The sequence below is a fragment of the Pundamilia nyererei genome, unplaced genomic scaffold, assembly GCF_000239375.1.
Source record: "Pundamilia nyererei isolate P.nyererei 1_Seehausen unplaced genomic scaffold, PunNye1.0 scaffold00324, whole genome shotgun sequence".
Lineage (NCBI taxonomy): Eukaryota > Metazoa > Chordata > Actinopteri > Cichliformes > Cichlidae > Pundamilia > Pundamilia nyererei.
The window spans coordinates 395,812-422,232 of NW_005187725.1; the positions used below are offsets into that span (position 1 = coordinate 395,812).

The following is a 26,421-nucleotide window of genomic DNA, read 5'->3' on the forward strand; positions in this document are numbered from 1 at the left end:
TGTGGGACTTATTTCGGTTATTTTACTGTGGGACTTATTTTGGTTATTTTACTGTGGGACTTCTTTCGGGGATTTTACTGTGGGACTTATTTCGGTTATTTTGCTGTGGGACTTATTTCGGTTCATACATGTTCGATGGATTCTGTTTTCACCCTTCGTGTCCTTTTCACTTGATTGAATTATCCTTAAACTCGTTATTTTTGCTGTCCTCTCACATTATGTTTATGTGAAAAACATATGGAGGACCAACACTGCCATATTTAAAAATAAATGAGTTAATCAAAAGAGCTGATATGTCTTAAATACGTAAAACTTAGTCTGGTGTGGTTTTTTTGCTGGCTACTTGTAGTCACACTACAGTGAAAATTGCACAGCAACTTAATTGCAATCAGTTAAAATTGGTCGTTGCCTGGTGTTTGTGTTCAATCTTTTTGACCAATGAGACACACAGGCCTTACCATGCAACACCCTCAGCCTCTGCTGGGAGGCAGCCTGCCTCCAAACAACAGCAGCCCGACTCAAAGAGACTGGCGAAGGTTTTACTTACAAACACAGACGGGTTGCAGACATGCTGCACTCACCTGAGTCAGTCTGCAAGCATCAATTCCTGTTTCACATCTGTGAAGTTCTGACTGGACGGTGAATTTAAGCAGTTACATGACAACATGACAACAGTTTCACCACTTTATCAGAGTTAATAGGTGCATTATAAGAGCTATGAACCTTTAAAATTTACCCAGAATGCACTTTTTGAAATTTCCTGCAGTGAAACGTTGGTTTCTGCTCGTCTGCGTCACAGACATCCCATCATACCAATGCTGTTAGAGAAAAAACCCTTCAGACTTTAGACTATAAAATGTTGCTGTGGTATCATTAATTATAATAATGCTGATTGTGATGGGGCCACGACAGGGCGCTGACTGAAGGGCCTCAAAAATATTCAAGTTGCACAATGAAAACCTCAGAGGCTCTTTGAGTCATTACTTAGTTATTTTTGATTATAGCAGTTTGGTCTTCCACAGATAGCCCTGCCTGGATCGCAGGACGTAATTAAAGTAGTCCAGCTGCCATATTTTAGTCGAGCCTGCTCCGAATGCAGCGGCTCGGCAGCATAAATCATTTATCAGCTCGCGGCGGGAAAAAATGGCATTTGTCAGGTGCAGGTTTGGAGGGAGAAACCAAAATAGCAGGGCGCTCGTGCCTGTCAGACGGGGCGAGGTGACAGTGAAAGAGGAGTGTCACCCACAGCAGATGCTCAGGGAGTCGGGCGTAGCAACAGCCATTAGCACCTCTCTGCCACTCAGCCGGGGTGACGGGAGAGGTGCAGACCTGGGAGGACCAGAACGCCTCCCCGCCGCGCTCGGTGACACGGCGGCAGCGCAAAACAGGCGCACGCTGCAGACATGGAGCAGAAAGAGCTGATAGAAGCCTCCATCGTGTGCTCCTTCACACTTCCCCATCTGATGCACCCTGATGGCAGGTGCTCCACGCTGGCTCCGGGCCATTGTCACAGATCATTTTTCCAGCGCTGCAGCTGACAGCCTGGATGGAGAATAATCGGGGTTAAGGATAACAACATGAACTTTTGTCACATTTGGTCAGTTATTTGTCAGGAGGAAGTTGCGCTGCGTTTCCTGTCAGCAGGTGTTTGAAGGAAACGAGCACGTTTGTCCATATGGGAATATCTATTCTGAGAATGATTTTAAGCTGTTCAACCAGAAACACACAAGCTGTTACTGACTGTGTTGTTACTTAAAATGCAAATTCATTAATTTTCCTCACTTTTTAACACTTTGTGAACTACGGTAGACGCCGCAATCGACTGTCTGACAGGCAGATGTGCTCGAGCTGTTTTCAGCCCGGCTGACGCTCTGACAGGCGCTCTAACGAGCCCGACGCTTCGCGGCGTGTGCGTTCGTTGTAACACTTTCACCTATCAAAACGCGTCCTCCACCACCCGCTCTCTCTTTGCAGTCTGTCAGGGTGTCCCATCGCTGCCGCCGAGAAGCTGGCCAAAGCCAAGGAGAAGCACCAGAGCTGCGACGGACCCAAGTCCAACCAGGCGTCCGACCGAGTCCTAAGGTAGTATTCACTCCACACCCCCAGAATTCAGCACAGTGTGTTGTGAATGCAGTGCAGCGGCAGGCGGGACGTGGCTTTGTTCTGGTTTAAGCAGAATAAAATGCTCTTGTCATGTTGGAACGTTATGTTCTTTCTTCACGTGCATCCTGTAATTGAGACTTGACGTCTTCCCCTTTTTTGTTTCATGCTCGTGTTCTCCCGTCCCCTGAGAACACATCCAAGAGACCGCATGTTCATCGCTCTGCTCGTCATGGACGCTTTATAACATTTAACAAAATTGGCCTCATTTATCAGAGCGAAGGCAGAGCTTTTTGAACGAGCGCCTCTGTGATAGTCATGAAAATGCTGTGATGAAAAAGTCACAAGTAATTGTGCGTTTTATATTTATATCTAACTGAACATCAGCAGTTTAAGATCTTGCATTTCATTTCTTCTCGGTCTCCGATTGAGGCCATAAACACATATCAGATGATGAAAGCGTATCAGAAGTATGCAAGTGAAATAAAAGCTTAAATTTAATTTAGCTGTTTTTATTGTCTACGCTTGAAAAATACTTGTAGCGGGATTATGTTTTTGAGAGAAGAGCAGAAACATCCATGCTGTGGCACATAAAGGGACACGTCTCCATCATCCAGCCCCACCCTCCACCCTCTAAACCTCCGGTATTCCCATCTTCCCCTCAGTCTGCCCATTTTTAGCCGAACCCCAAGTTTCCTCTCCTCCCCCCGTGGGCAATGTTGAATGCCTCGGTCCAACTTCCACCCCCTCGTCATTTATTTTCCAGGCCAATGTGCTTTGTCAAACAACTGGACTATCCACAGTATGGTTACAAGAACAATGTTTCCACCAGCACGCCCCGCTCCAACCTGGCCAAGGAGCTGGAGAAGTACTCCAAGACCAGCTTTGACTACAGCGCCTTCGACGGCGGCAACAACCACCACGTGTACGGGAAACGGGCCATCGCTCCCAAAGTGCATGGACAGAGGGACACGTCGCCCAAAGGCTACGACGGTACGACAAACTCGAGACGTTTGTGTGACGCGTTTTCTAACACACCGATGTTCCTTAGGGAGAGACATCGGGACCATGTTAAACATAATAAGTAAAGACGAATTTTAAAAGTCACTGAAATGAGTTTTCAAAGAGAAAAAGATTCAAAATAGACAGAAATTCATTTTCTGTTTGTTTGGTTCAGTTTGTTAGTAAAAACACTGAAAACCAGTAAAAACTGCACGTTTTTCAATAATACACTCTTCACTGTTACAGTGTAGCAACTAGGGGTGTTTAACTTCACTGTTAAAATTTAAACCTTTGTAGGGCTGGGTTTTTATAATCGATTTGCCGATTAAAATCGATGCTGGCCTGGATAATGTGATATCGATTCATTAAAATCCTGAATCGATTTTTTATATAAATTTATTTTGTCCGAAACGCCAGAATCTCAGGTGAAAACCTCACAAAATTTCAGCTAAGACAGTAAATGAGAGCAGGAACACGGATTCTGCGCAAAGACATAAACACAAAGGACCCGCGGATCAGAATCAGTGAGATGTGCTGAAAGCTGAAAGCCGACAGCTCGCTGATTCTGATGTTTCGGCGGGTTGAGCTTTGTGTTTACGCCCTTTTTGCGCTGATTCTAAAGCTGTTAGTTTATCTCTCTCCAAACAATATTGACCGAAGCAATAGCAAAACAAGATCCAAACTACGCTTCACATAAACATCGTCATGAATTCACTCTGACTTTTGCTGTTTTGCTTCCACCACGATAAAATCACACTTCATGCACAGCTCTCTCTCTCTCTCGCTCTCTCTGTACTTCAACAACAGTTTCCCGTCTAAAAATCAGTTTTCTTCATTATTCGCTTGTTTGTTACGCACAAGTCTACCGTTGTTTACAAAAAAATGCTGTTTTTTTCCTTTTACTTACTTCCAAAAAGAAAACCTGATTTCTGCTGTTCAACAGGCTTCTGAACAAATTTAAACTTTTTAAAATTATGCAAAATGCAAAAAACTGTGTCTGTAATAAAACCGCTGTAACGTCAGAGGTAACATTCATATGTTGATTAATGGTTTTCTTTCGTTTTTGATCTACTGCAGAATATTTTTATAAAGTCCAGGCCAGGAAAATCACCTTCATGTGTTTCTGTGTTTTATCTTCAGCTACTTTGACACAAAGGCATCTGCTGTGATGCTCACACCTTTGATAAAGTCACGCGAGTGTCAGCTGCCTTTTTATAGATACAAAAATATGTAAATGTACTGATCTGAATTATAATATTTCTGACTGTCTGAGGTAAAATTTCCCAGATTCAAATCGAATTGAATTGAATCGAATCGAATCGAATTGAATCGTGGATCGAATCGATTCTAGAAATCCGTGACAATGCCCAGCCCTAGTAACAACCTTGAGACTCAGTGTAGCCCCGCCTTCTCCTGCTTCCTGCTCAGACTCTAGCAGCAGAATGACCTTCATGTTTTATTCAAACCTCAGAGCAGCGACCGAGACACAAACTCATCAGGCAACAGTTCACCGAGCTCAGAGGTCAGCTGACCTGGAGGCTCCAATCACATCCTGCCCCCTGCTGCTAATTAGCAAGAATGCAGCACATGGGAAAATTTGCCAAAGTGAAGATTAGTGAAATAAAAATCAGTAATTTTAAGCATTCAGCAAAGTTTCACTTTATATTTTTGAGAATTTGTGAAATGTGAACGCTGCTGAAACCTTCAGAGCGACTAACTCTGACATGCACAAACTTCTCAGTAACTTCTTTGCTCTGCTGAGAAAGAAACTGTAAGATAAGAAACAGTGAACCCTGTGAGTTTGTGACACATCTGCAGCATCTGCATGGAGCACGTCTAACCCGGCGTTAGTCAGTGATGTGCTGAACTAAAAGGTTTTGGGCTTCGACTCGCTGTTTCAGGCCTGACGTGTCAATCTGACGCTTTTGCTCGTATTTCTGGAAAAACTTCTGCTTCTTCTTCTCGTGTTAAATTTCTCGTATGCATCTGCAGCCAAACGTTACTGCAAGAACTCCAGCTCGGCCAGCAGCACCACCAGCACCTACGCCCCCAGCAGCAGTGGCAGCAGCCTGAGCTGTGGCGGCGGTGGCGGAAGAGGGGGCACGGGAGGCGGCGGCGGGGGCAGCAGCGCCAGCAGCACCTGCAGCAAGAGCAGCTTCGACTACAGCCACGACATGGAGGCCGCCCACATGGCCGCCACCGCCATCCTCAACCTGTCCACGCGCTGCCGGGAGATGCCCCACGACATGGCGGGGAAGCCGCAGGACCTGTGCTCGCAGGTAGGGCGCCGCCACGATGTCCTTTAAATGCACCTGTTGTAAAGTGAGGTCAGCAGTCTTACTCAGTCTCACACTGCCGCGCATGGAAGTAGAAGATGAAGGCAGGAAGTCAGACACAGGAACAGCTTAGAGAATCAGTTCAATTTTCAAAATAAAAGACCCCTAAGCGCTGCTCCTAACATGCTCCCGGAGTGATGCGAACTTCTGCGACGGCTCGAGACCGACGTGCACCCGCGGGGTTACACAGGCGCAGCACTGATCCACCGCAAAATTATCTCTGTGCGTCAGTCATACCAACGCTGACAAGGAGCGCGCACACACACACACACACACACACACAGATCCAGCCTGTGTCTCACACTCACAGCTCAGCGGGCAGTTTTTTATTTTCTGTCTGGGGATCAGATAGGAGCAGGACGAGGCCCCGTTTGACACGGCGTGAGTCCAGTGTGTCATTTCTGAGGAGATAAGGTGACGGTGTTCCTGTATTATCTGCGCCCGGACGCTGAGCCGGAAAATGGAGGCCGGAGACGGAGCGCACAGCGGCGGGCTAATGCTGGCTTAATGCTAATGTTGACAGCAGAGAGCACAGCGGCGAAGGACAGAAGTGAGAATAAAGGAAAGGTGGCAGATTTGTAAATGTCACAGAGGAGAGGAGGTGTATCGCACAGGACTCGGGGTGTGGACGGTTTCTTTATGAAGCTTTGCACAAACACACCTCCTGTTTCTCAGTCAGTCCCTCCTCCTCCTCCTCCTCCTCCTCCGCCTGCTGGTTGAAGGATCGGTCTGTGCCACGTCGTACAGCACTGAGGTCCAGTCTGACCGAGGCACCTCCACACTGTGTTCAGCCGAGTCAGAGGCGGAGCTTTCAGCCCCTTTTACAGCTCATTATTACACAAGCTGAGGTTTTACAAAAGGTCACTGCTAACCATTTATGCAGGTCACAGGGCAGTGCTGTAAACAGAGATACCTGGACCTCCCTGCGAGCAGCCACTTCCTCCAGCTCCTCGGAGGCATGCCCGTGTCCTGGGTCTGCTTTGCCAGTACAACATCCGACACACCTCAGAATGAAGCCACCCGGAGGTTTCCTGGTCAGATGAACCCCCTCGGCCGACTGTTTTCTACTCCGAGTTCCTCCTGAGTGACCCTGCTGCTTCTGTCCTCCATCTATCACATGGCTGTAGGAACATAAGTGTACCAAGAAATCTTCACCACAACAGACCAGTACAGCGCTCCTCTCTCCCAACTTATTAATAAAAACCAGAGAAGTTGAATTCCTTTATTTGGGGCAGCAACTCTTCTCCAACACAGAGTGGGCGGTCCTCTGTTTCCTGGTTGAACAGCAATCTTGAACTTGGAGATCTGCATCTGCCAATCACTCTCTCCTGGTAGCACCTCGCACCTTCGTCTCTGTGCCAGCCCTTTGGCTCAGGCAGAAGTCTTCCTCAGGTGGAAAAGCATGTTTGTGCACGTATGCATGTAGAAGGATGTGGACCACACTCGTGTTGCTGACTGAGATTGCATCTATAACACTTCTGCTTCTATCCTGTCATGTTCGTGCTCGTCCTGTGGTCGACATGACAGCTCTGTGGGCCAGAGGCTTGGGCTGCAGACTTCCTTTGGCTCTCTGTGATGTCATAGAGATCTGCTATTCAGATCTGTTGATGAGGGGCAGCCAATCACAGGAACGTTGAAATCAGCTGGAAACGTGTCACGTTATTATTGCACGTAATAATCGTCGTTTGACATTCGCAGAGGTCTGAGAGCGGCACCGAGAGCAGGAGTCACGGCGACGGGAAAGAGCAGTCGCAGGAACCAGAGAGCAGAGCGAGCAGCGAAGCTGGTTTTATTTTAAGAACTGGAATTAGAGGGCGGAAATAATGTGGCCAGAACTAGTCAGCGACCTGGCCCCTTTACACCCAGCATTGCCATGGCAACAGAGGCCAGGGGTCACCACAGGGGGTTGGGCGGATCAGGAAGGCGGCTCTCTCTACATCTCATCCTCGTTAACTCGATATGAAGGGGTGGGTCACGTTAATTGGGCAGTGACACACAGTACAACAGCTGACAAGGAGAGGGCGATGTGCTGAGCACGCTCACGAGGGCAACGAGTCAGCGGCACGCACGGCGAGCCACGTGGCGCCACGGCCGTGCCTCGCACACTTTGTTTATCACTGTGCTCTGTTTGTAACCACAGCAGCACAAAGGCGCAACCAGTAAAACCAGTAAACTATCACTCTTACTTACAATCCACAAGACTTTCATCCAGGACACTGGAGCTCTGCTCAGCGAGGTTTGTACAAGATCTGGTTCTAGTTTAAAAAGCCTTTGTCCCGGGCTGCTCCGTATCCTGGGATCACAGCAAAGACGGGAGAAGCAGCCCGATGGGTGACGACGTTCAGTTACGAAGCCTCGGACACGAGCGAGTTTGTGTGGAGCCCCCTGTGGAGGGCGGAGGAGACTGCAGCTGTAGGGCTGGGTGAAACCTGCACAGAGCCTACATGTTTTATCTGACAGGTTTTACTCCCAACAAAACACAAAATATAATTCATGAAACAGACTGAGTCAGTCGGGGAAGCTGGGATGTGGTGTGTGTATAATCCAGAGGACTTTAATCCCAGAGAACGAGCTTCAGGTTCCCTGTGGGGACTGTGTTCGTTCCCTTGTTGGATTATTCTGGTTACACTTGTTTTTCCTGTTTGTGGAACAGACACAGTGCTGTGGAAAAGTCCTCTTTCACGATTTCTTAGTGTTTTGCATATTTGTTTCAGAATTAGCTTTGATATCAGACAAAGACAACCCGAGTAAATACGGGGATGATTTAAAGCACCAAACTTTATAAATGATGAATAAACTGTAAACACGTCTTTACTGAGTTGAGCTCCACACCAGCCTGATCGCTGTGAGACGAAGTGAAGCAGGCTGGAGATCAGTTCATGTCCTGAATTCAACGAGGATCCAGAACACACGGCGTGACCTCAAACACAGCGTCTGGATTCAGACTGTGGTGCACAGAGTGGGTCCTCCACAGTGACGTCATCACAAACACCGACTGCAGTCATTACAATGGTGAAGTTCAGGGGGCAGTTACTTTTGCACACAGATGTGGATCACTTTGTCTCTGCATCATTTCCTCAGGTTATCTTTGTAAGCTGATAAATCTGCAGAAACTAAGAAATCATATTTTCCACACGACCCACAGAGACAAACATGAGCTGCACAGATGCGTCCTGCAGGGAGAAGCCGGGCTTGTATTTCAGCTGTTTGGGGATTTTTAGGAGACGGGACTCGTGCATGATTTACTTTATGTTGTTCCTCATGTGATGTTTTCTTCCTTGGATAAACGAGCCTGCAGCCGGGACGTTTGTTGGCTCCTTGTTGCTGAAGCCTCGGTTGTTGAAGTCTTCAGGTCCTGAGTCTCGGCCCACTTCGTTACAGTCCAGTTCTGTCTCTATTTTTGGGCGTTGTTTCAACCGCCGCTGCTCATCAGCCCTCCCTAACCCTCAGCCTCTGCCCCCCCCGCGATGTCCGCTCACATTAGACTCACACACCGACACACAAACACACACTGCAGAGCGGTGGGATGGAAGGAAAGAGAGACGGAGACAGAAAGGAAGAGGAGGGTTCGCAGAGGGATGCGCTGACGACCTCTTCGGGTTTTTGACCCTCTCCTGGATCTGTTACTGTGCTCTGCTAATGTTTCTTCCTACGCAGACTTGGGCAAAAACACCAAACAGAATTAGAGCGCTGTTTCAGATGTTTGAACTGCAGCTGCAAACTTTTTTTCCTCCTCAGTGTTTTGCCATCTCTGACCGTAGAGCCTGAAAATGTTTGACTGCTGTTAATCAGACGCTCTCTCTCTCTCTCTTTTATCCCTTTCTCTCCATCCCCGCCTCTTCATCCTCCCGACTTTAAACGCACGCACACGCCGACCCCGACCCCGCGCACCCTTCAGAGTCCCGGTCTAGATGTCGATGAGAACGGTACGTTGGACCTGAGCGTGAGCAAGCGTCTTTGCAGCGGCGGCGTAGGCGACTCGGTGCTAACGCCCCTTGAGCCCATGTCCCCCCAGAGGCAGGCCGCCCTGCTGGGCTCCCGCTGCTACGGCATGGGGGACGCGGCAGACTGCTGGGACCTGCCCGTAGACTACACCAAGATCAAACACATAGACGAGGACGAGAAAGAGGTAAAGGGGTCACGGCCTAAAGGTCGCCGAGATCACGTCTGTCTCCATCTTTGAATGTTCGTGACGGATGAGTGACGCGCAGGAGGGTGAGGGAGGGGAGCGGCGGACCACAGGCGGCCGTGATGCTGCCGGTGATAATTACAAAGCAGGAGTGTGTCTCTGGAAGCTGATAGACCATACAGTTGGCATGCGTCACTTACGCTGTCTGCTCAGCGAGGCTCAGCCCAAATTATCTCCCTCCAAGCCATTGATTCAACACTCTGTCTCCAAGTCAAACATTTGCACTGCCGTCTGATCGTCTTCGAGGTTTCTTACCTCGCCGTCTGACTCGCTGTTATATTTGGAATCATTAGAAAGTCATATGAGGGGGATTTTTGAGGGAAACCTAATGAATCTGCATGTTAATTGATGTCAGCGCCGCCGTGCGCGGAGTTACCGTCTCTGTTTGCGTCGTGCTCGCTGCATGCTGGCTTTCTGTTTTTACATTTTGCTCCTCTCCAAAAATGAATTATGCAAAGTAGCACCTTGGGAGGGAATCGGAATAGCTCATCTCATCAAAGAACTGCAGGAAATCAATGCACCACTGCTGCGACGGGCGCATGCATGTACAGTACATGTGCCTCTTTTGCTGTGTGTGAATATTCATAAGAATGTGTGTGTCTCTTTGGGAGTGTGTAGATGCTAGCCTACTTTCTGCATCTCCGAGTATGCCTGCGTCGTTCCCCCGCGTGGCCGCCTCGCAGCCTGCGCTCCCTTTAATTGGCGAAACTGGCTGGCCCGACCCAGCGTCGCGCACCCTGAGACAGCTTGAGTGCTGGATAATTTGGGCTGTATCTGGACCTGTCTCTTTATGGGCATTACTGTACATACTCTGCAAGCACTGAGGGAAGGAAAAGAGGATTTGCATCCACGGCTGTCGAGCCCCGGCCGCAAGCACTGCAGACAAAGGCCCACAGAACGCAGGCTGCAGCGTGCTGGCGCTTCACCGCAGTGCCATCTAGTGGCTGAAAGCTGCATCATGAGGGGGCCGACTCCCTGAGTGTTCTCACCATGAATGTGTGCAAATGCATGAGGGAGGCAGTGCTTCCTCTCAGGGCTTACTTCCTGTCAGACTGACAGCGTTGATCGTTCGACCCACACGTGACCACATCGAGCTCGTCCTACACTCACTTTGGTTTATTTTGTTTTATCAGACGTCTCCTACATTTTAAGATTTCACGCCCGCTGAGAGACGATCACGAGTTTATGAGAAGAGAGATGCTCGCGAGAACGAGTGCTTCAAAATGAATTCATATATTTGAAACTGCTCACGAAGGCTGTGATCACAAGTTTGTGCGAGAGTCTGTGAAGCTCAGAGCAAGTACGGAGGATCGAAACTGCCAAAACAAAGGAATACAAAGACTTTTACATAAAAATTATCCAAAATAAATACAGGAATTAAATAATTTATAAATATATAATTTATTGATATCTGTGTTTTTATTTGCTTCTTTAATTGTTTCCAGTTTATTTTCCAAGCACACAAAAAATTATAAAAACAATTTTGGCAGTTTGTGCCTCGAGGCTACGGAGGACAGGAACGGCCAAAATGAAAGAAATGCAATAAATATATTCATAATGTCAGTGAATATTTTATCAAATGTGAAAATCATTACCTTTGTTTTAATGTTCCTGTTTATTTAAAAGCACATGCATAAAGAAATGTAACAGCAAATAAATCCATAACTAAATATATAAAAACAGCACAGACACAAATAACAATGAAACATCATTAACTCTATTTAAATTATTCCATAATTATTGTACTTGTTTATTTACTTTATTTCTTATATTAAATTTCTTTTATGTGGCTTTAAATTATTTGTTTTGTCATGTTTCATTTATTTCTACGCAGACGTATTTAATGTTTTGGCTGCTGGATAAATGAAGTTTATCTAAAAATGTCTCGCATATTTATTATCGGAGCCGTTTATTTATTTCTGTATCTGTTTAAATTTCCGTACAGAAGTTTGTTCCATCATATTTGAAAATGTGCAGCTGGAAAAGATGTCGATGTGATTTGAGGTGAACTGTTCCTTTAATGGAAAGATTGGATTTATTGAAAAGTGTAAAACCACTAAAAATCTTTTTCCCCCCCGTGTCTTCCTGCTCCACGCCCCCGTCCCACAGCCGGACGACCTCGACCCCTTCCACGACCTCCTGGACGACCGCTCCTACACCACAGACGTCAACATGCCGAGCCCCAAGCCCAAATTCCTCCAGTGCAAGGAGACGAAGAAGGACCTGATAACGTAAGCGCCCTCCCCCTCTTCCTCCTCCCACCTGACCCCACCTGCCTCTCCCCACTCGTGCTCTGCTTCCCCTCCACCTTGTTTCTTCCTCCATCCTCCTCTCGGCCTACCACCTCCCTTCCTCCTCCCCCCGTGCGGCGCTGCTGGCAGTGGCTTTGCTCTATGACTTTTATTTCCCAGCGTTGTCCGTGTGTCCACGCTGATCTCAGACCTGGTAAATCCTGCGCTGCGGTAGACGCTTTATGGACGCAGCAGCCGTCAGTGTGGAGATGTCAGGAGTGTGAAGCAGAGACAGTGAAGCTAAACTGGAAACAATGAAAACCGAACACACCAGAAACGACCCCCCTCCCCCGCTTTTTCTCTAATTTTCACTTTTCCTTCTCCTTCCCTTTGGGCTTATAAATCTGTCTATTTTTCCGGTGGCAGATGTCCCACACCGGGGTGTGATGGAAGTGGTCACTTGACGAGCAATTTCGCCTCACATCGAAGGTGTGACTTCCTTTTCTCCTGGTGGATTCTAAGTCTATTTCTCTTTATTGTTTTCAGCTTACCTCGACTATGCTGTCAGACACCTGTAGGCTCTCTCTCTCCCTCTCTCTCTCTGATCTGTTAGCCCTTTGACTATTTGACCGGTCACGCTGAAGCGGGGCTGAAATACGGAATAAGAAGAGACTAGAAATTAATTAAAGATCGGCTACATTTTCCTAAGCTAAACCCCGGGATGAAGCCATCCCTCGATGGGCCGTGCGTAAAGCCGTCTAAGCTGGTGTTATTCGGTTCTCCAGGCCTTTCCCACAGCGTGATGCAGACTAAGCATTCAGAGACGGCAGGTGGAAGCAGAAATGCTGAGTGTGGGACGAGTGTGCACGGAGCGAGCGAAGGCTCACGCTTTTGGATTCCCCACATCGAAACTCACGGCAAAGTTTCCGGAAACGCCCTTCAGCCCCGTTTGAGCCGAGCGCCGCACCCAACCTTTGGCCACGGGCGCAAATACTCAGAGGGTTAACGTTAAAGCTCAGCTCCCTGCACGTGCATCATGGCTTTATTACATTTCCTGGTTGATATCGTGTGTTTTCTGTGCATGCTTTGGAGCGGAGTGTGAGTGCAGGCTGCTTGTGTTGTGTTTCAGTAGTGGGAGTGTTGGAGTTTTCCCTCCCTGATCCTTGTGTGACTAACGCTCCACTGCTGTATTTTCCAGTCTCTCAGGTTGTCCTTTAGCTGACAAAAGCATTCGAAGCATGCTGGCCAACAACGCGCAAGAGCTCAAGTAAGGCGTGACATGATTCACTCACACGTTTGATTTGTATGTCGAGCTCACACAAATGTACGCGCTGCTGACGGAGAGGTTTGCAGGCAGGGCCTGAGTGAAAGAGATGAGGGGACTGAAGAGGTCCGAGTGGGAAAGACATGCATGTGATTTAAATGTGAGGACGTAACGACAGCAGCAGGAGCTCGGCGCATATTTTAGAGATTTTATGGCAAAAAAAGACGTAAATATTGTTAAAGAAGCCTCCGGATTAAGATCAGTAACGTCCTCACATCTGCACGCGGATCTGCTCTAACCCTCAAGGGATGATATTTGTACCGGACGGTGAGCTGATCAGTGCTGAGTAACATCCCAGAATTTCACCTAAACTGCAGCTCGGACTTGTTGGCGGCTCAGTTACTACGGTAACCTCTCGGCAGCTGTGTTATCGGTCAGATGATGTGATTTAAAAAGCTGAGCACGGCCGTTATGAAAGGATGGGGATTGGCTGGCTCTTAGAGCCTCCGGTGGACGTTAGAGGAACTGCGGTTTCTGACACTGAAGCGCACGATCTGATAACCTCGTGTCGCTGTTGTTCCCACATCATCATAATAAATGTTGTTCCAGGTTCAACATCGCAAGTGACCAATCACATTGTTGTGACGTCATACTTTTGCAACTTTGGAAAAAATGCCTTAAAAAAAAAATCGACTTGACTTGCGAGAAACCGCCTCTGTCCACCAATCCAGCAGTTAGAGTTCGTTGCATTTCAGGATACTGTTCTTTAATAAACGGTAAATATTGTCCATATTGTCCTTGCAACACTGGAATTTCATAAATGAATGAATGAATCAGATCATCCGTCTTAAGCAGACCTCGCAGCTCTTTCCTTTAGATGAATGTGGCACGTTGCAGCTGAGATGCCGTAGGCCCTGAGCCCTTTTTGTGTTTTGTGCCCCAGGTGCCCGACACCAGGGTGCGACGGTTCGGGACATATCACTGGCAACTACGCCTCACACAGAAGGTAAAGCACCGCCGCGCCGTGCACGTATTAATCCTGCAGATCGCTCTCCTCTCTGTAATGCTGTCATTTATCTACAGTCTTTCAGGGTGTCCGCGTGCCAGGAAAAGTGGGATAAAGATCATCCACAGCAAAGAGAACAAGGAGGACCAGGAGCCTATCAGGTGCAGTACAGACACTCATCATCTGTCTTCTGTCTCCCTGAAACGCCGTGATAACTCCTCCTCCTGGACCAGCTCTGCTCGCCACATATTTCCCGCGTGACACGTGATGTGATGAATGACTTTTAAATGATGCAAAGGAGCCGTGCACAGCTGTGCCGCTGCTCGCCTCCTGTAAGCAGGAGTCAGTATGAGCTCTGACAGGACGAATGTCCTCGGAGGGCAAAGTTTGTGCCGGAGTGTGAAGGAGAAAGTCGGAGAGCGCGGGTTGTGTGAGTTCACAGGAGGCTGGGGGAGGTTCTGCAGTCTCCTGCAGACACACACAGGTAGGAAAGACAAAGAGACGGAGGCAGAGAGATTGATTGACTTTAGCCGAATCCCGCGATGTGCTTCTCTGGCCTCAGCTCTGCAGCTGCATTGATTTCTCTGGTGGTGCAGAGCACAAACAATACTCCGACGCTCCTCATTCTGCCGGATTGCGAGGACAGTCGGCTCACGCTGACCGTGTTAGGATGCTCCGTGGTTACAGGGCGTGCCGAAAGAGGAAGACAAGCTGCTGCAAACAAGAGCGTCTTCCTGATTTATGCACACTTATCGGTGAGGCTCACTGAGACGGCATGATGGAGAGTTTATGTGAGGAATGAATGAAGGGGCGGGGAAACGAGATATGCCCCAGATTGGGGGGTGCTGTAGATCTAATCAGATATTTCTCCTCAGAAAGAAACTAGTAAAGCAGCTCAGTCTGACAAGTTCAGACTGTCCTGCATGTGTGAGAGGACTGTCCCATCACTTCAGGGGAAGCTTTGGGCAGAACAGACAAAGATGAATGAAATAAATTCCTGTCAGTGCAGAAAGCCGGTGAACCTCCCTCTATCTGTTTTCCATGAGGCTGAACTAAAAGCAGACAGAACTGATACGTCCACGGCTTTAGCCGTAATCCGTTGTGCGTGCTGTGACATTTGGAATAATTTACTGCCTCGATGCATCTGATTAGCGCGGGTGTTGATGCACTGACACTGTTCCCCCCCCCCCCCGCGATAAGAGCCGCCACTGGGACAGCTTTAAAATAAGATGATCGTATCTTTGTTTAAATCAGAGCGAAAGCAAAGACGCAAAACAGAAAAATAACATCAGCTGTTCAGCAATTCACCGCTGAGGAAGCACGAGTTCCGGCTCACAGGTCACAGAGAGGACGTTATCTCCTGTATGATGAAAATGTGCTTTTTTCCCCCCCTCAGGTGTCCGGTCCCGGGATGTGACGGTCAGGGTCATGTGACAGGGAAGTACGCGTCCCACAGAAGCGCGTCCGGATGCCCCATCGCAGCCAAGAGGCAAAAGGACGGATACCTGAATGGCATTCAGTTCACGTGGAAGTCCGGGAAGACGGAGGGCATGTCCTGCCCGACGCCGGGCTGCGACGGCTCGGGTCACGTCAGCGGAAGCTTCCTGACGCATCGGAGGTGAGTCAGGGGTGTGTGGGCGGAGCTTTAAGGAGAAGAACGTGCATGAAAGTCCCTACATAAATGGATAAACACAGGCAGCACTGTGATGTGTTATTAGGCCGGTGCTGTCTGCAGGTCTGCAGTGTGGATGGAAACACAGTAAGCAGGCAGACAGGCGGGTCAGGCAGGGCTGCGTCCTACAGACAAAACATTAGGAGAACAGGACCAGATGGAGGCTTCAGACGATGGAAGAGCTGCACAGTCTGCAAACACAAAGCCCATTGAGCTGATTCAGGATGAACCGGACAGAAGGGGGACGGCCGAGCAACCTGTGGGAACTTCTGCCACAGACGAACACAGTTTCATCTCCACCGTAGGAAAAACAGCTCGACTGCTGAATGAGTCAAAAACTCAGCGGTCGAGCTTCCATGTGTGCAGAAAGAGCTCGCAGTGAATAAGCAAACATGTGTCAGGAGACAAGCGTAGATGGAGAGCATATAGCCTGAGCGTCACTCACGGGGTTACATGTCTGACTGCAGGACGTTTTTAGCACTTCCTTTAGCTTTTGCATGGAAACCAATTACACTTATATGACATATACAGACAGCGCTGGAAGCTCTATGTCCAAACTCAGCTTCTGTTCGGTTCCAGTTCCAGTAGCTTTGTTTAAAGCGTATTGCACACCGCTACATGCTGCTCCCTTGTGGACATCTTACAGACAGTGCAGAAACTGCACGTTGCATATAATGATGCAATGAGCATCCTTGGTAGGACACCTACAGGGGGTCGTGTCAGTCAGATGTTTGTAGCTGTGGGTGTTTGGACGTTTGCACGGCTCTGCTAACAGGGTTAGCAGCTCACAGATCGACAGTCTGAGGAAGCACCAGTTTGTGTATTTATTGATTTCTTTTATGTAATTGTGTATTTTATGTATATTATGGTTTTATGTCTTTAAAAATATTTTATCATTTTTTAAGGTTTATATGTTGTCTTGTTTTTTTTAACTATGGACGTAAATTCTGCCAATAAAAATTGATTGATTGATCGATTGATTGATTGACAGTATATTAAATATGTGCCGGGCTTCAGATGACAGCACTGTGGGCTGTAAACATGTTTATTTCTGGAGCCTCTGCTGGACGCTGCAGGAACTGCAGGCTGCTGCTTGGTTGAAGTTTGCCACACCAGCACGAGCGTCTCTTCTTTAGGAAGAACACACTGGGTCGGGGGAGGGGGGGGGTGTGTTTTCCATCTGTGGAGAGCGTTGGCTCACTCTGTGTGTGTCTGTGGCACCCATCATATACTGAAACAATGCTTCCTGTTCTTGTCGCTGCCTCCAGTCTGTCAGGTTGTCCGCGTGCCACCTCCGCCATGAGGAAAGCCAGGCTCTCCGGAGTGGAAATGCTAACAATAAAGCAGCAGCGTGCCAGCAACGGTAACGGCAGCTACCACTCACACACACAATACAGCCAATCAGGAACACGGCCATGGAGCGATTTACTGAAGAGACTTCCAATTCCACATAATGGACCAATCAGGAGTGTGTGTGTGTGAGAGTGGGTGTGAATAATGAGGGGAGCCGAGGAACAGGGCTGGGTTTGCTGTGATGTGTCTGTGAGGTTGTTGAGTCTTAATTAGCTTAAACGAGCTGGTGTAGGTGGAGGCGGTCGCACGCCGAGCGTCCGGCACACTTTTTAATTATTCCACACAGAAGGTGCTCGTGTGATTGAGAGTCCCTCCTTGTGTGCAGGGCTGGAGCACGACGAGGAGATCAAACAGCTGGATGAAGAAATCAAAGACTTAAGTGAATCGAATTCACAAGTGGAAGCAGACATGATCAAACTCAGAACACAGGTGAGTCGCTTCCTGTCTGTACCGGGTGTGATTGTAAAGTTCTGCAGCTCCGCCCCTCAGAGCTCAAAAGCCAAACGTTGTTATGGAGATTATGAGGTCACGAGGCGGAGCTAAAAAGATCCTGGGGAAGTGGATCAGCTCCTTGAGCACCTCCTCCTGTAATGCTGCCTCCAACTAAAGGTGTAATTTGAAGTGACAATCTAATAAGCTTTACCTGCAAATACTTAGAGGTGGGTATGCTAGAATAAGGGGTGGCGATCATCTTGAAGTGAGGGGAACACATGTCAAAGTGGACATACGTCTCACGTAGCTCCTACCCCTGCGTGTGCAGATATCAGTCAGCAAACCACTGAACTGGAGGCCAAATTAAAGAGAAGCAAAAGGCTCCCTCAGGCTGGACTGTTTAGGTGTCCTCACCAAATCCCGGCTTAACGCCAACATTACACGCCTGATTAACGTTTAGCCTTCCCTTCAAGGTCGTCTCCTTGTGCACCCCTGGGCCTCCTACCTGTAGATCCTTCGCTGCAGCTTGAGCCTCAAACGTGCAGAAAGTAGCATGAATGCGTAAATGGTACTACGCCTCCTGTGGACATTGGGGGAATTGCGGCTTGTTTTTCAGCCCTGGAGGCTGTCGAGGTGGATTTGCAGAACTTTCTGGTCACACCTCGTATGAGCCGATCCTGCAGTGGTGCGTAGCTGCCCGTGACGCTGTGCACTAACTCTGCACCGTCCCTCTCTGCAGATCACAACAATGGAGTCCAACTTGAAGTCCATAGAAGAGGAAAACAAGGTGATTGAACAGCAAAATGAATCTCTCCTGCATGAGCTGGCCAACCTCAGCCAGTCACTGATTAACAGTTTAGCTAATGTCCAGCTCCCTCATATGGTAAGGGCCACCAGGAACGGCAAGCCAGCAAGTTGCAGATTAAAGCTGACCGTAGCATTATCTGTGTATTTAAGCTCAGCCCAATGTGCATGCTGCTTAGCCTGAAGTGTGGGACGCTGCTTGTCTCTCCAAACAGCGAAGGGGAGTGGTAGTTTCTCTCAGCGTCTCCATGAACTGAAATATTGAGGTTTTTGTCTTTTATTGTTAGTTTAATTGTTTAGGAGGAATTAAAGTGCACGTTTATATACATGTTCATCTGTTTGCTCTCAGTGATTAAAAAAGTGTTTCATGGTAATCACACTGCTCTCATATCCTTTTATTTAACGAACACGTTTCGCTGACAGAGGAACGAGTGAAACTGGAGCATTTTATAAAATCAACTTTTACATTTAAACATTTCCTCTGGTGAAAAATGTCCACAGCACTGCAGCAGAATCACCAATGAAGACCAGCTCGTGTTGTTTCTCAGTTAAATACTGCCATCTAGTGTTTGATTGTGAGACTGGTTTCTCAAAGGGATTTTAAAGGAGATTGTCCCTCTTTTCCTTCCAGAAACCACTGACGCACAAAGAGCCGCCTCTGAGGACTAACAGCTGCTTACAGATGCACCAGCAAGTAAGTGAGCAGCGATTCATGCACTCTGCTGCACTCTGCTGCACTCTGCTTCGTGTCTGACGCACTTCTGTTGTTATGGAAGCAAAGAAAAGTGATTAAACACCTTAATGTGACTCTTTATCAGCACTAAATCCTTAATGTTGGTTTCAGAAACATTTGGCTGCCGAGTTTGAACTGGTTGATTTGTCAGATATATGAACTCTAGCTTCCGGTGTCCGACTGAGATGCGCCGATGCGGCCGAACTGTTCTGGGGAAGAAACTCAATGATGAGTCACAGGTTGTGTCTGCCGGCACAGATTTTACTCCAAACCAGTCAGATCACCGCGTCTCAGAGTTTAGGAAGTCTGAAACAGTCTGTCTCTCAGCCATGTGAGCTACAACAATGGACGAGTCTCCCGAACAGCTTTTTCCATCATGAAAGAAACGTCTGAAAGGACTCACAAAGTCTCCCGCTAATCTTTGAGCTGTTCATTTATTAAACCACAGAGCTTTCATTCTCATGTGACGGACTTACAGGAAAAGTTCCTGCAGAGACCGGTCCCGAGTTTCTCTGAATTCTCACTGGACACAGACTTTGGAGGAACCAGTGTTGGACTCCACCATCATCAACAGCCCGCAGGAGGATTTGGGACCTCTGCCACCTCTCGACCTCAGCGTCACCTGATCCTCGTGATGCTGACGCGAGGAGATGATGTCATTAAAGCATGAGTGCAGACGCTAAACTGACTGAGAGCTTCATCCAGTGATGTGTCCTCCAACGCAACGATGACAAGGTTGACGTCTTCATGCTGTCATGCTTTACAAAGAACAGGAAGTTACAGCACTGTGCAAAAGTCTTGGGCCACCACTTATTGTTTATGAGAGCAGGACTCTTGTCATTTTTGAAGTGCTCATGAGCAACAGTTCTGCTTTCTGAAGCGTTTTCTTTGAGTTCAGTCCTTCTGCCCAATCATCATCATTAACTAACACTGACCTAACTTTGTTACCAGCAGCCTGTCACACAAACACTTGTTCCTGTTTCTTTAGCCGACTCTAAAACTCTTGTACCAACAAGGTGATTCCTAAAGAGCAGTTAGCTGATGATCCGTCTTTAAGAACGAGAGGAACAAGCAGAAACCTGACAGAGGGCCTGAGAGATGATCTGGATTGATCAGACATGATCTCAGTGAGAAACGACTGTCAGGAAGCCAGTCTGAATGAAGGGAAAGGCTAAGGTATGAACATGACATAAGAACTGGACCGAAGAGCAGAGGAACAGGTCTGACGGAGAGCTGGATCCACATCCTGGTCCGTATGTACGAGGAGGTCCAGCAGTGAGCGTGTGCAGCTGTCTGTGATGCGTTGAGTGGTTTTGGCATTTCTTTGCTTCCGTACTTCACGTGTCCGTGTTCCTTCTGTTTGTGCTCATGTACCAGTGATGCTTTAGCACAGGGGTGGGGAGCTCCAGGTCCTGCAGGTTTTAGATGTGTCCTGGTTTAAATGGATAAAGGATCTCCTCAGCATGTCCTGAAGTTCTCCAGAGGCCTGGTGATGGTGTGCTGACCCAGGGTGAGATTAAAACCTGCAGGACTCCGGCCCTTGAGTTAACAGCGTTTTACTCTAACATGGAGTTTGTAGTGATTGATGATTTTTTGCCTCTGACGGTGTCCATGTGGTGCTTTTTGTTTTCCTGCAGGAGCCAATCAGCGAGCAGAACTTTGACGCCTACGTCACCACTCTGACGGACATGTACACAAACCAGGAGCAGTACCAGAGCCCCGAGAACAAAGCACTGTTGGAAAACATCAAGCAAGCCGTCCAAGGGATCCAGGTGTAATCAACCAATCAGCAAAGGGAGACTTTTTGTTCCCGCCGCAGGTGTGGGCGGCGAATCAGAATCCACGTACAAACAGGCAGCGATGGTTTGATCTCCTCGGTCCGGCGCACTAAAGTGTTATATATTCTAAATTCTGTTCTCTGAAAAAATTGCGAGGCTCTAAGTGTAGGAAGAGCTTTTCGTTCTCTCTTTTCTTTCTGGGTCTCGCTGTGAGGGAGAGAATCGGTTTTTGAGGACATTCACATTTTGTACGTTTTCATATGAGCTCACATAGTGTCATGTATGTTTCTAGCTGCTCATGTATGCACATTTTTAGTGTATATTTCTGAACAGTAAGCTAACGCTAACGGAACGTGAGCTCTTTTTAACGCGTGGCCACGAAGCATTCGAGATGAAATAAAGGTGGACGGTGGAAGCGAAACGCAGCGATGGAGGAGGATTTTTCTCCTGTGGACGATTCTGGACTTTTCAATGTTTTTTTCCTCCTCCTTCTTCTTCGTCTTCTTCTTCTTCTTGCGTGTAGATTGTTCCAGAACAAGAACTGGCTTTGCGGATCGCTTTATTTTCTGCCAATGCTCGAGAAAAGTTTGTGCTTTGTTTTAAAGAAAAGACGTGCAGCTGCAGGTGGGGGCATTTTTAAAATCGGTGCTGTAAACGAACCCGGAGAGGAAACTGACCTGATGTTTGTATGAATGTATGTATGAACAGTTCTATTGGAAACATCATTACACGGAAACCCGATGGTGGAAATCCCGTTACCTAGGAGAGCCAATTGAGTCCTAGGGGAACGCGTCATGTTCACATGCTCATCGTTAATTAGTAGAAAAGACCTACAGAGAGCTCTCTGCTATCAAATCTGCTCAATTTGGAGACTCGTGTGGGAAACGTCTCTGCAATATCAGAACTATGGTTTCTAGCAGGGAGGCGATGCAATCTGCAAAGGAAAAACGTTGGTTGGGTATATGCAATCTCTTGTTTATAAGCATAGCGGGGTAACAGGAATCTTTTTAATATAGCCTGTAATGTAAAATATTGATTTTTATACAAATCTTTTAATACAAAAAGTCTTTTTAAAAAAGGAGGAGGGAACCTGGACGTGGAGTTTTAGGAGCAGAAGTATATGAGTTCCACTTTTTTTCTGTACGACTTTGCACAGGGACACCTTCGTTTCCATGTTTTGATGTTCTTACAGAAGCTAAAAGCAGTACCCGAGAGCCTGAAGCGAGGGTTTCCGAGGGTTTTGTAAAGAGTATTTATAGAGTATGACAGCGGGACTTACAGGGTCACTGTCCCCACTTATGTGCCAGTAGACTATTTGCACTTGTCCTTGAAGATATTATCCTTACGTACGGCGGCGTGCAATTTCCCAGGTGACCTCTCTGGCACACGATCGGATTTCGTACCACTGAGAGAGGAAGAACAGGGACTTGGTTCAAACCATAGCAGTTAGCTGTAGGCTACTATCGAGTGTAAAAACATTCAGTCATTTTTGCTCTGTTTTAGGAAGATGAAGTTATCCCCCGCAGCACTTTATATCTAATCACTGTACAAATGGTTAAATAGTCAATCAGTTCGAGGTTTGAATAAAAAATAATGGGGCCACGCCGCTGTGCGCGCCCCTCCCTTCTCCTAGTCGTCCTAGTCGTTAGCGCTCACGTTCAGGATTTGCCTTCTCGAGAGCGAATGCCAACGGTGCTCGTCGTCGTTCACCTGACCGAATCTCATCTATTGTACTTTACCGTCCTCTGTCGGGACTCTGCTTCCCATCATCCATGACTGCGTACGCCTTTTTCCACAGCATCGTGTCTGCAGCTTTTTGCCAATATAGTAACGCTTCAGTAGAGTAATAGCTAGTACCAGTTTTTGAATTAATTCTCATTACCAGTGAACATGGAGGAGGGACTTTAAAGCACAAACCGGCTGCTCATCTGACGTTGGGACATAAATAACAAGCCTGAAAAAGAGTATCTGTGACTATCTATAGGGAACGCAAAGAGGTCGTCGCATATTTAGAACCTTTCATAGAAACTATTGTGAATTCATCAGAGTTTATTATTTAGTCGGAGCCAGCTGATTTAGTTGGAGGTTGAGTTCAGTGACCATCAACAAAGACAGGATTTTGTATAAACTATTGTGCTCTCTGTGGAACTGAAGTTTGATTTATTTTTGTACTACACAGCATGGATTTGTTGACATTTTAATTTTGCTATAAATGTGTGAGATCACAAGTTGCTGTGATATTTCATTTATAAATTGTGAACTTTGTACAATTTTTGTCATGCTGGATGTTGACACATCTTAAACTCAGAATAAAGACAAATGTGTTGCCAGAGACCTGGAAACTATTTCTTTGTGTTCTTCGTGTGACGCTGCAGCACTTCGACGGGTTACAGCTCGCGACGGGCGTCAGGAAATGATGTCGTAAACTTTATGAATAAAGTTGAATCATCTCCTGTGTGTTTTCACCACAGGTTGTTGTTTTTGTTTCTAGACCATATCTGGACACGCTAGCTTCACACAGACACACATACCTGCTAATCAGTGCTCAGTAACATCCATCCATCCATCTTCATCCGCTTTATCCGGGGCCGGGTCGCGGGGGCAGCAGCCCAAGCAGAGAAGCCCAGACCGTCCTACTCCCCAGCCACCTCCTCCAGTTTATCCGGGGGAACACCAAGGCGTTCCCAGACCAGCCGAGAGATATAATCTCTCCAGCGTGTCCTGGGTCTGCCCCGGGGCCTGGAACACCTCACCTAGGAGGCATCCTTGTCAGATGCCCGAACCACCTCAGCTGGCTTCTTTCGATGTGGAGCAGCAGCAGCTCTACTCTGAGCCCTTCCCGGATGGCTGAACTTCTCACCCTATCCCTAAGGGAGAGGCCAGCCACCCTTCAGAGGAAGCTCATTTCTGCCGCTCGTTCTTTCGCTACCCACAGCTCGTGGCCATAGGTGAGGGCAGGGATGTAGATCAACCGGTAAATTGAGAGCTTCGCTTTTACGCTCAGCTCCCTCTTCTCCACGACGGACCGGTGCAGCGTCCGTTTGGAGGTGCTGATCTTCATTCCCGCTGCTTCACACTCGGCTGCAAACCGTTCCAGTGTGAGCTGGAGGCCCTCACCCAATGAAGCCAACAGAACCACATCATCCGCGAAAAGCAGAGAAGAGATTCTGAGGCCACCTACAGTAAGTGAAAGCCCTCCGCAACTTGGCTGGGTACTCTGAACTGCCACTCGGCGCATAAGCGCAGATGACAGTCAGGACCCGTTCCCCGACCCTAAGGCGCAGGGAACAAACCCTCTCATCCACCGGGAAGAACCCCAACGTACCGGCAGCAAGCCAAGGGGATATTAGAATACCCACCCCAGCCCGCTGCCTCTCACCAGGGGCAACTCCAGACTGAGACAGAGTCCAGCCCCTCTCCAGGAGACTGGTTCCAGAGCCCAAGCCATGCGTAGAGGTGAGCCCAACTATATCTAGCCGGAACCTCTCAACCTCACGCACTAACTCAGGCTCCTTCCCCACCAGAGAGGTGACATTCCATGGTCAGTAACATCCAATTAAAATCCAAGAATGTCACCAAAGCTGAAACTGAGACCTCATGAATGGTTTGTTAGTACAGTGACCTCACAGCAGCCGTGTTATTGGTCAGATGATGTCATTAAAAATGCGCTGAAAGGCTCCAACAACACAAACACGTTCAAGAGGTCCAGTTCAGGGACTCCAGTTAGCTCAGGTGAAACCTAACAGAGAGCTGCTTGTGTCTCTGTCCACCTGTCAGTCAGAAGCCACACCCCTAATAATGCAAACAGGTAGGTTATAACAGTCTCCCCCCCATACAGGTGTTATGAAGTGGAAATTATCTGTAGGTACCAAAGCAATGTGTTTAAGTTTTAACATGGGAGTCTGTGTGGACTGACTCACTGTCGGCTTCGTTGTTCAGGTTTATTTCAGCTGTGTTTTATTGATATAACACCGGCTCATATCAGCTATCGTCTGAGAATGCTTTATCTTGTGAGATGACCCCAACAATCTGAGCAGCACTTGGCAACAGTGGGAAAGAAGAACTCCCTTTTAACAGGAAGTGACTTCCGACAGAAGCAGACGTCTGCTTTGGTGTGTAACCACAGTGAAAAGATGTGAGACAGGTGCATCATGGGAAGTCCCCAGCAGCCTGAGCCTGTAGCATCGCAGCTAGTTCAAACGTATTTCCAGTACAAACTGGAAGCTGGTTCCACAGAAGAGGGGCCTGAAAACTGAAGGCTCTGCCTCCCATTCTACTTTTAAATACTCTAGGAACAACAAGTAGACCTGCAGTGTGAGAGCGAAGTGCTCCAATAGGGTGATATGGTACTACAAGGTCCTTAAGATAAGGCGACCCCTCCTCTGAGGGGGCAGTCCAACCAGCTAAATATAGTGTTTACTCTATTATTTTATACTTTATGCTCTACCTCATGAATCTCTCCATAAACTGCAGTTAGTTCAAAATACAGCTGCTCGTATTGTTTCCAGAATTACATCCACTGAACATATAACAGCTGTTCTTAAACAGCTGCATTGGCTTCCAGTTCACCTCCGTGTCAGATCCTGCTTCTTACATTCAAAGTGCTTCATAACCTCGCTCCTCCATATTTATCTGATCGCCTCCATACGTACTCGCCCCTCGTTCTGTCTGTTCCACTCTCGCCTGACTATCCTGGGACTCAGAGCCTTCAGTTGTTCTGCCCGAGACTCTGGATGCACTTCCACTAGATCTCCGGACCACAAACTCTCTACTTTTAAATCACATCTCAAAACCATCTGTTCAGGATTGCATACAGCTGATTCTGTCTTAGTCCATTTTTTACCTACCCTAACTTTCATGCTTGTTTTTTTTTCTTATTTATCTTATGTCTAAATTTTATTTATGTATTTTTATATTGTACTGTTGCTACTGTTCTGTGCTATTGTAAGGTGACCTTGAGGGTCTTAAAGGTGCTATAAATAAAATGGATTAATATTATTATTTAGCGTAAATAATCATAACGTTTATCTCTGAATTTTAACATTTGTTTAGTAATATGTATGTTTGTTTTTGAACAGTCCCCCTTTTTACTACACTGTAATGTGTAAATATTGCATTGATTTATTGCTAAATTTCAGCTGCTGGCCACACCCACCTGCCTGGGGTGTACCTCACCTGTTGCCCTATGATAGCTAAGACAGGCCCCCATGACTCTGAGCTGGGGCAGAAGAAGTGATGGATGGATGATACTACGGGCTACTTTAGGACCTTGTTTGAGGTAGCATGATCACATGACAGTTATTACTGTTAGATATACTTTCAGGAAACTATCTCTTTTTTTTGTTGTTGTTTTTTGACCATCACGTATCCAGGTGAATCATTCATGCAGTAATTTTGCCTTTTATTACTACTTACCTGCTGAGGAGCCAGCTGAGTTGGGTCAGGTGTTCTGGTGTGACCCACCAGGAGGAGGACCCGGGGTCGACCCAGGACAGACACCTGACTGTTCCCCCCGATAAGT

The 26,421-nt window shown here is 47.5% G+C and overlaps 1 protein-coding gene across 1 annotated transcript in view; it reads left to right on the forward strand.

The window, feature by feature from the left end:
* The window catches only part of myt1lb (myelin transcription factor 1-like, b), a 33,800-nt gene extending 10,567 nt beyond the window's left edge, over positions 1-23,233 (forward strand). The window contains exons 5-19 of the mRNA XM_013915568.1: positions 1,975-2,082; positions 2,867-3,093; positions 5,095-5,381; positions 9,337-9,567; positions 11,737-11,858; positions 12,285-12,347; positions 13,057-13,125; positions 14,066-14,128; positions 14,206-14,289; positions 15,525-15,746; positions 17,069-17,163; positions 17,479-17,582; positions 18,325-18,468; positions 19,021-19,083; positions 20,760-23,233. Of these exons, the coding sequence (XP_013771022.1) occupies positions 1,975-2,082; positions 2,867-3,093; positions 5,095-5,381; positions 9,337-9,567; positions 11,737-11,858; positions 12,285-12,347; positions 13,057-13,125; positions 14,066-14,128; positions 14,206-14,289; positions 15,525-15,746; positions 17,069-17,163; positions 17,479-17,582; positions 18,325-18,468; positions 19,021-19,083; positions 20,760-20,900 (2,023 nt within the window). The 3' untranslated portion in view covers positions 20,901-23,233. The remainder of the gene's footprint in view (positions 1-1,974; positions 2,083-2,866; positions 3,094-5,094; positions 5,382-9,336; positions 9,568-11,736; positions 11,859-12,284; positions 12,348-13,056; positions 13,126-14,065; positions 14,129-14,205; positions 14,290-15,524; positions 15,747-17,068; positions 17,164-17,478; positions 17,583-18,324; positions 18,469-19,020; positions 19,084-20,759) is intronic.
* Positions 23,234-26,421: the final 3,188 nt, after the last annotated feature.